Below are 10,344 nucleotides of genomic sequence, written 5' to 3' on the forward strand. Positions count from 1 at the left end.
TGGATGATAATGGAATAGTTTAGGTTAGATGGGCTTCAGATTGGTTTTCACAGGACGGCGCAACATCGAGGGCCGAAGGGCCTGTACTGCGCTGTTATGTTCTATGGTGGGATTCAAACCCAGGTCCCCAGAACATTACCTGAGTCTCTGGATTAACAGTCCAGTGATGATACTGCTAGGCCATTGCCTCCCCTTGCTAGATAAACGGTGACCTGAGGAAGACCTTGTAAAATGTTCTCCATTAGCGGCTGAAAAATGGCACAGGCTGATGATAGCCCGAAGGCATCTCGTATATTGGTACAAACCCATATGGAAATCAATTGTAGCATACTTCTAGGACTCCTCATCTCGTCACAATTGCAGGTATACATGGCTCATGTCCAGCTTCATGAAAGACAGTCCCCCTGCCAGCTTTGCTGTTGGTCCTCCAAACCAGGGACTGGGTATTTATCCAGCTGCGAAAAATGGCTCACCGCTTGTTTAAAATCCCCACAAATGCAAACCAACCCATCGTGCTTCACGATCAGTGCTGCCCATTCCGCTAACTGGACTGATTTGATGATCCCTTCACTTTCCAACCTCTTGATTTCTGCCTCTATTTTGCCCGTAAGGCAGATGGCACTTGGCGGGTCTTGCAGATTCATGGAATTGCTTCCTGGTCAGCATGCAAGGTGGCCATGGCTCCTTTAACAGCCCCTAGATCTTGCTGAAAATCTTCCGGGTCTTTAATTTGGACTTCACTCAGGCAGCCATTTTCTAAACGAAAAATGTTGAGCCAATCAATGTGAATCTTTCCCAACAATTTTGCTGCATCAAGCTTGGGCCTGAGTCTTTTACTACAATCAGTGGGAACTGAACCAGCTGCTTCTCATATGAGACTGGAACCGTAGTTGTCCCCTTAATCTGTAAAGGTTCCCCGGGGTAGGTTCCCAGCCTAGCCAAGTTCTTAGGCAAACTTAAGGGCTGGAATCCAGTGTGAATGTTGGTAAAGACTGGTTCTGCAAGCACTGATACAGCCATGCCAGGATCAACCTCCATTAGAACATGGTGACCATTTAACTAGACATTTATTTTGATTGGTTCTGATTTGGAAGCTGTTAAGCAATCTATCTATTCCAAACCAGATGTGGGTGGACTTTTCAGGGTGTGTAATCTCCTGGACACTGACCTGTGAATTCTCTTACTCAATTCAGGCCTAGTGGGACTCCTTTGCTGCCCAGAGTCTGTTCCAGCAGCAACTACAATGGCTTACTGGCCAGGATCCTGAAGGAAATGTTAACCATATGGGCTGAGGCTTGGCTTTCTTTCAGGGTTTTGCTGTGGGCTGACCTAGAGTCCCTCTGTTCACAATATGTCCTGAGTGAGGCTATGCAACTGCCTTCACTCAAGTGGGGTTCCCCCAAGATCAATCGGATTACCCTGTAGCTCTGATGAAGAGTCATCTAGACTTGAAACATTGGCTTCCTTTCTCTCCATGGATGTGGTCTGACTTGCCATGATCTCCAGCATTTGTTGTTTTCAACTGATATGCTCCACTTGCTGCATTTTCCAATGACAAAGCCAGTTGTAGTGCCTGTTTGAAGTCCAGTTGGGCTTCAGCTGGTAGGTGCTTCTGCATGGTTACAGCAATGGTCCCGCATACCAAGTGGTCTCTCAGCATCTCATTCAAGGTTAAACCAAAGTCACATGCCTCTGCCAGTCATTTTAACCTCGCCAAAAATCCTGACACAGATTCCCCTGGTTCTCGAACCGCTGAGTAAAACCGATAGTGTTTCAGAATTAGAGGTAGCTTGGGGTCATAATATTCCTTAACTAAATCTGTCAACTCTTGAAAGGTTTAGTATCTGGTGCCTCAGGAAATGTTAGGCTCCTAATAACCGAAAATGCTGCGGGTCCACAAGCTGTCAGGAGAATTACTTGTTGCTTTTCATCTACCCCAATGCCGTTTGTCTGTAAAACAATGCATTCTTTTTACATACTGGACCCAGTCTTGGTTGGCAGGAACAAATGAGTCAAGCTTTCCAAATAATGGCATGATGCCAGAAATGCTTACCCAACTCAAAGATAACTGTTGCGAGCGAATTCCTTCAGGAGCCTATTTCTTTCTCTCGATGTCACTGAAATAACTCCACAGAGGCCAATATCCGGTCACCATGCCACCCTTTATGTACATGTGCATTGTACTTGACACTAGATTGGCTTCCTCAGAGCCAAATCCCAGAGTGAACAGACCCTCTGACATTCCTGGTTTTTTTCACTTTTTTAAATTGACATTGTATAATTGACATAACTGCATAGAGGCCTACATCCTGCCATCTAGTCACCCTTTATTTACATGTGCACAGTGCATGGACTCTGACCAGCTAGCTCAGAGCCAGTCCCTAGATTGAGTGGCATCTCTGAAATGCCTGTTTTTATTCCCCTAAATTGAGGAGGCTCTCTGAATCTCCTGTTTATTTATTTTTTCTTTTTTTTAAAACTTCTCCCACTGCAGCCAAAGGGGACCCAGCGATGATGCTTATATTTTCACCCGTGGCTGCGTGTGAATGTGTAGTGACACAGTAAAGAGACACCATTGTGTACACTCCTATTTCTATCTGTCAGACAGGGCTCTCTGATTAGACCCGGTTAACAGCCCCAATCAGGGAGCTCCTATTGTATGAGGTCCACCTGGCTGACCTTGTTACAATCGATACAAAGACACTATGTTCAGACATGAAGTGTTCTATTATTGTGCAATGAAAAAGTGGTAATGAATAATCTGATAGGGAGGGAGCTTTGATGAGAATAGTGATCATATTTGTGTCTTAAGTTGGAAGTGATTTTGTTCAGTTAGTAAAGTGATGGAAGGTGTCAGTAACAGCGCTATCAAGCAGCACCTGCTCAGCAATAACCTGCTCAGTGACGCCCAGTTTGGGTTCCGCCAGGGCCACTCAGCTCCTGACCTCATTACAGCCTTGGTTCAAACATGGACAAAACAGCTGAATTCCAGAGGTGAGGTGGGAGTGACAGCCCTTGATATCAAGGCTGTATTCGACCGAGTGTGGCATCAAGGAGCCCGAGCAAAACTGGAATCAATGAGCATCAGGGGGAAAATTCTCTGCTACATGGAGTCATTCCTGGCCCAAGGAAAGATGGTTGTGATTGTTGGAGGCCAGTCACTTAAGATCCACGGCATCAAACCATGTGTTCTTCAACATAATGTCTTAGACGCAAACATCTTCAGCTGCATCATCAATGATATTCCATCCATTCTAAGTTCAGACTGGAGGAGGCCCAGGATGGACATGTCACCGAGGGAGTAGGAGGGGAAGTTAAAATGTTGGCAACCGGAAGGCGTTGTTGATTATGGTGTACTGAGCATAGGTGCTCCGCAGATTGGTCCCCGAGTCTGCGCTTGGTCTCACTGATGTAGAGGAGGCCACATCGGGAGCAATGGATAGAGTAGACCAGGTTGGAGGATGTACAGGTGAACCCCTGTCGGATTTGGAAAGTTTGTCTTGGGCCTTGGATGGGGGTGAGGGGGGAGGTGTAGGGGCAGGTGTAGCACTTCCTGCAGTTGCAGGGAAAGGTGGTGGGGTTAGTGGGGAGTGTGGAGTGGTAAAGGAAGTCACAGAGTGAGTGGTCCCTATGAAAGGCATATAGGGGTGGGGAGGGAAATCCTGGGCCTCCTCCAGTGTCACAATCACACCACCCGCAAACTGGAGGAACAACACCTCATATTCTGCCTCAGAAGCCTACAGCCCAATGGCCTGAACATAGAATTCAGCAGTTTCAAAATCTCGCCACCCCCCGCCTCATCCCATGTCCAAACCTCCCTCTTATCCCCACCTCCTTGACCTGACACAACCTGTATATCATCTTTCCCACCTATCTGCCCACTCTTCCCACTGACTAATGCCTACTACCCCCACCTGCATCTACCTATCACCATCCCACCTACCTTCCCCCAGCCCCACCCCTCCTTCCTGCATTTATTTCCCAGCTTCCCTCCCCCTCCCAAGTCCTGATGAAGGGTCCTGACCCAAAACGAATCAACTTTCCTGCTCATCCAATGCTGCCTGACTTGCTGTGTTCCTCCAGCTTCACACTGAATTGACTAATGTTCTGGGGACCTGGGTTCAAATCTGGAATTTGAATTCATATAAAAAGAAATCTGGAATTAAGAGATTGATGATGACCGTGAATCCAGTGCCAATTGTTGTAAAACCCCATCTGGTTCACTAATGTCCTTAAGGGAAGGAAACTGCCATCCTTACCTGGTCTGGCCTACATGTGACTCCAGACCCACAGCAATGTGGTTGACTCTCAACTGCCCTCTGGGCAATTAGGGATGGGCACTAAATGCTGCCTGGCCAGCGACGCCCTCATCCCGTGAATGAATTTAAAAAGTCTTCAAAATGTACTGCAGAAATTCACCAAGGGCCTCCTCAGACTAGCCCTTCCACAATCACAGTATCTACCATCTGGAAGGACAAAGGCGATAGATACATTGGAACTCCATTGCCTGTAAGTTCTCCTCCAAGAGAAGAGAGGTTTGTCTTATGAAGAGAGGGTCTAAAATCACATGACACCAGGTTATAATCCAACAGAAAACACAAGCTTTCAGAGCCTCGCTCCTTCTTCAGGTGTTATGAAGAGAGATTGAGCAGTTTAGGCCTATTCTGTCCGAAGTTTACAAGAATGAGAAGAAATCTAATTTGAGGTCGATAAGATGCTAAAGGGGATTGACAAAGTAGATGTAGAGAGGATATTTCCTCATGTTGGGCAATCTGGAATGAGAAGTCATAGTTTTAGGATAAGGGCTGGCAGATTTGAAACAAAGATGTGGAAGAATTACTTGTCTCAAAGGGTCATGAATCTGTGGAATTCATGAAGAATTCACAAAAGGGTGGAGAGCGTCAAGTTCCTCAGTGTCGATAACTGACAACCTGTCCTGGACTTCCCAAGTAAATATGACAGTGAAGAAGGCACAACAACGCCTCTTCTTCCTCAGGCAGCTCAGGAAATTTGACATGTCCGCAAGATCCCTCGCCAACTTCTACAGATGCACCATTGAAAGCATGCTGTCCGGGTGCATAACGGCCTGGTACGGCAACTGCTCTGCTCAGGACCGTAAGAAATTACAGAAGGTGGTGTACACAGCCCAGACCATCACAGGAGGCAACCTTCCATCCATGGACTCTATTTACACGGCTCGCTGCTGGGGAAAGGTGGCCAACATCACCAAAGACCCATCGCACCCCAGTAATGAGCTCCTACAATTTCTTCCATACAGAAGCTTGAACACACACACCAGCAAGTTCAAGGATAGCTCTTCCCTGCCATTATTAGACTGATGAATGAACTCTCTAACTTCAAATAATGTTGATCTTTTTAATGCTGATCTTGTTAATGTTGATCTTGCCTAGCCGTGTAACCTGCATGCCTTACTCTAAGTTTTTTTCAATCTATGATCTTAATGTCCTTGCTTACTATGATCTGCCTGTACTGCTCGTAGACAAAGCTTTTCTCTGCACTTAGGTACACGTGACAATAAATCAAACCAAATCAAATTCAGAGTGCGGTGGATGCTGGGACATTGAATAAATTTAAGGAGGAGGCAGACAGATTTTTAGTGACAAATGGATTGAAAGCTTATGGAAACTGGGCAGGAAAGTGGAGTTGAATTGGTGGCATGGTGGCATGGTGGCTCAGTGGTTAGCACTGCTGCCTTACAGCACCAGGGACCTGGGTTCAATCCCAGCATCAAGTGATGCTCTCTGTGGAGTTTGCATGTTCTTCTTGTGTATGTGTGGATTTGCTCTGGTTTCATTCCACAGTCCAAAGATATGTAGATTAGCCATGTTACATTGTCCATAGTATGTGGGTTAGCCATGGGATGGGTAACAAAAACTGGATGAGCCATTGAAGGCCACATCCTGTAAATGAATACTAAAGAAGCAATGTAAAGGGAAACAGCATTTTTACTGCGTATGGAGGAGAGTGCCAATTCTTTAGCAACCCAAGTAGAATGCAGAAATGGAGACAATGAATGGTTGCTAAAGGAATTGGGATGGAACTTTGAAGGAAGTAAATATGCAGTGCTACAGGCTTAGAGTGGGACCATTTGGAACTCAGTGATTTGTTCTCCAAGGAGACAAATGGCTAGCTCTGCAGTGGCACTGTGTAAAAGACACCTCCTCATGCAGCAGTATTCCTGTGAAACATTCACTTTGAACAGTATGCTCATCGCACTCCCCTAATTGTGGGCCTCTCTTCAAAGTCACCATTGTGTTTCAGGTGGCCACTCATTATTGACCGATCCGGCCAAGCCAGTACCTTCCTAAGATACCGTGACACCAACTTTTACGATGCTCTCAACCCTGGGCACATGCAGCCTGAAGTTCTCCGACTCGGGCTCCTTGGAGCTATAAGGTAAACAATTACACACATTGCTGGAAAAGCTCAGCATGTCTGGCAATATCTGTGGAGAGAAATCAGAGTTAATGTTTCAGGTCTGGTGACCGTCCTCAGAACTGTTGGTAGCTAGGGAAATGTCGGTTTATATGCAGAAGATAGGGTGCGGGGAGGGTGTAAACAATAGGTGGGGATAGAGCCCAAAGAGAGAGAAGAAATGTTGGACAGACAAAGAATTGGTAACAATCCGGCTGGGAGGGTGAGTAGTTTTTAATGGGGACTGTTAGTTACTAACAACAGGGGGTGTGTAATGGCAGGCTATGTGATAACAAGGCCTGGAGTGTGGGGTGGGGGAGCTGGGACATAGGAGAGTTTAGGCCCTAAAATTATTGAACTCAATATTGTGTCCAGAGGGCTACAGGGTCCTCAAGCGGAAAATGAGGTGTTGTTCTTCCAGCTTGTGCTGAATTTTGCTGGAACACTGCAGCAAGCCAGAGACAGAGGTATTGGTCAGGGAACAGGGTGGTGTATTAAAGTGGCAGGCAACAAGAAGCTCAGGATCTTTTTTGTGAGCAGGTCGCCAAGTCTACGCTTCGTTTCCCCAATGTAGAGGAGACCACATTGTGAGCAGAGAATGCAGTAGACTAGATTGTATGAACTGCAGGTAAAGTGCAGGTGAGCCTGGAAGGTATGTTTGGGCCCTTGGATACTGAGGAGGGAGGAGGTAAATGGGCAGGTGTTGCACCTTCGCTGGTTACAGGGGAATGTGCTGTGGGGGTGTGGGGGTGTTTAGGTGTGAAGGAAGTGTGGTCCAAGGTGTCCCAGAGGGAACGGTCCCTGCGGAAGACAGATAAGGGAGGGGAGGGGAATATGTGTCTGGTGGTGGCATCTCGCTGGAGGTGGCGGAAGTAGCGTCTGATGATCTTCTGGATGTGAATGCTGATGGGTTGGTGGGTAAGGACAAGGGGAACCCTATCACTGCTGTGGAAGGGAAGAGATGGGGTGAGGGTTGAAGTGCGGGAGATGGGTCAGACCTGGTTGAGGGACCTGTTGACAACGGTGCTGGGGAGTCCTCGGTTGAAGAAGAAGGTGGACATTTTGGAGGCTTCTTTGTCAAAGTTGGCCTCATTGGAACATATGTGACGGAGATGGAGGAACTGAGAGAATGGGATGGAGTCTTTACAGAAATCAGGGTGTGAGAATGTATAGTCCAGGTAGCTGTGGGAGTCAGTGGGTTTGTAATGGATATTAGTGGCCAGTCTATCTCCAGAAATGGAAACAGAAATGTTGAGGAAGGGAAGGGAGGAATCAGAGATAGACCAGGTGAAAGTGAGGGCAGGGTGGAAATTGGAAGCAAAATCAATGAACTTTTCCAATTCCAGACGAGAGAGGGAAGCAGCACCGATGATATCATCGATGTATCGGAGAAAGAGTTGTGGGTGGGACCGGAATAGGACTGGAACAAGGAATGTTCCACGTACCCCACAAAGAGACAGGCAGAACTAGGGCCCATGCGGGTACCCATGGCGACCCCTCTTACCTGAAGAAAATGAGAGGAATTAAAAGAGAAGTTGTTGAGGGTGAGGACAAGCTTGGCCAAGCGGAGGAGGGTGGTGGGTGGGGACGGTTCAAGCCTTTGCTCCAGGAAGAAGCGGAGAGCCCTAAGACCCTCCTGGTGGGGAATGGACGGTTAAAGAGATTACATGTCCATGGTAAAGTGGAGGCGGCTGGAGCCTGCAAACTGGAAATTCTGAAACTGGTATAAAGTGTCAGAGGAATCACAGATGTACGTGGGCAGGGACTGGACCAAGTGGAGAGAAGACAGAGTCAAGGTAGGAAGAGATGAGTTCTGTTCTGTCTGCCTGGACGGTCCTGTTTGTGGATTTTTGGAGGGACCGCTTTGCAGGACACCTACGCTCGGTTTGCAATAAACAACTGCACCTCCCAGTCGCGAACCATTTCAACTCCCCCTCCCATTCCTCAGACGACATATCCATCCTGGGCATCCTGCAGTGCCACAACGATGCCACCCGAAGGTTGCAGGAACAGCAACTCATATTCCGCTTGGGAACCCTGCAGCCCAATGGTATCAATGTGGATTTCACAAGCTTCAAAATCTCCCCTCCCCCTACCGCATCCCAAAACCAGTCCAGCTCGTCCCCGCCTCCCTAACCTGTTCTTTCTCCCACCAATCCCCTCCTCCCACCTCAAGCCGCACCCCCATCTCCTACCTACTAACCTCATCCCACCCCCTTGACCTGTCCGTCCTCCCTGGACTGACCTATTCCCTTCCTAACTCCCTACCTACACTCACCTTTACTGGCTCCATCCCCGCCTCTTCGACCTGTCTGTTTCCTCTCCACCTATCCTCTCCTCTATGCATCTTCTATCCGCCTCCCCCTCTCTCCCTATTTATTTCAGAACCCCCTTCCCCTCCCCCTTTTCTGATGAAGGGTCTAGGCCCAAAACGTCAGCCTTTCTGCTCCTATGATGCTGCTTGGCCTGCTGTGTTCATCCAGTCCTGCACCTTGTTGTCTCAGATTCTCCAGCATCTGCAGTTCCTACTATCTCTAACGATTGACAAATGCAATTCAATACAGATAAGTGTGAGGTGCTGCACTTTGGAAAGGCAAACCAAGGTAGGACTTACACAGTAAATGGTAAGGTCCTGAGGTGTGTTGAGGAACAGAGGAACCTAGGAGGACAAGTACATAGTTCGTTGAAAGCAACATCACAGGTGGACAGGGTGGTGAAGAAGGCATTTAGCATGCTGGCTGCATCGGTTGAGGCATTGAGTATAGGAGTTGGGACACTATGTTACAGTTGTATAAGTCGTTGGTGAGGCTGCACTTAGAGTATTATGTACACTTTTGGTCACCCTGTTATAGGAAAGACATAGTTAAACTGAAAAGTTTGCAAAGAAGATTTATGAGGATGTTGCCAGGACTAGTAGGGCCTGAGTTATAAGGAAAGGTTGGACAGGATAGGGCTTTATTCCTCAGAATATAGGAGAATGAGAGGTGACTTTATTGAGGTGTATAAAATCATGAGGGGCAGAGATAGAATGAATGCATATCGTCTTTTTCCCAGGGACGGGGAATTGAAAACTCGAGGGCATAGGTTTAAGGTGAGAGGGGATAGATTTAAGAAGGACCTGAGGGGCAACTTCTTCACACAGAGAGTGGTGAGTATTTGGAATGCGCTGCCAGAGAAAGTGGTTGAGGCAGGTACAACAGCAACATTTAAAAAACATTTGGATATCTACATGGATGGGAAGGGTTTAGAGGGATATGGACCAAATACGGACAATTGGAACTAGCTGAGTGGGCACTATGGTCAGCATGGACCAGTTTGGGCTGAAGGGCCTGTTTCCATGCTGTATTACTCTATGAGTCTATGACGAGGGGGAGAATAACAATTAATGTAAGGCAAAGCAGCAGGTTAGCAGGTGACGAGGAAGCTTCAACTCCATTGAAAATTAGGAAAAAAGTTAAAGGGAAGGAGAACTCAAGAGCTGTTAGTAATGGAGGTAATAGGACCCAAAAAGAAGGTACAAAAACTGGCATAAGGGCACTTTATCTGAATGCTCGGAGCATTCGAAACAAGGTGGATGTGTTGACGGTGCAAATCATGGCAAATGGGTATGATTTAGTGGCCATTACAGAGACATGGTTACAGCATGGTCATGACTGGGAGTTAAATATCCAGGCGTATCAAACTGTTTGGAAGGACAGACAGGAGGGTAAGGGAGGTGGTGTTGCTCTGATTTTTAAGGGTGATATCAGGGCGGTAGTGAGAGATGATATAGGTTCTACTGAACAAAAGGTTGAATCCATTTGGGTGGAAATTAGGAATAGCAGGGAGAAGAAGTCACTGATAGGTGTGGTCTATAGGCCACCAAATAATGACATCGTGGTGGGGCGGGCAATAAACATAGAAATAGCT

General features: G+C 47.1%; 1 protein-coding gene across 1 annotated transcript in view; it reads left to right on the forward strand.

Annotated features, from left to right (window-relative positions):
• Positions 1–10,344, forward strand: part of LOC109924378 (IQ motif and ankyrin repeat domain-containing protein 1-like) — a 19,634-nt gene that overhangs the window by 1,900 nt on the left and 7,390 nt on the right. The window contains exon 2 of the mRNA XM_048617383.1: positions 6,283–6,417. Within this exon, the coding sequence (XP_048473340.1) occupies positions 6,283–6,417 (135 nt within the window). The remainder of the gene's footprint in view (positions 1–6,282; positions 6,418–10,344) is intronic.

The sequence above is a fragment of the Rhincodon typus genome, chromosome 2 (assembly GCF_021869965.1).
Source record: "Rhincodon typus isolate 14 chromosome 2, sRhiTyp1.1, whole genome shotgun sequence".
In the NCBI taxonomy this organism is placed as follows: domain Eukaryota; kingdom Metazoa; phylum Chordata; class Chondrichthyes; order Orectolobiformes; family Rhincodontidae; genus Rhincodon; species Rhincodon typus.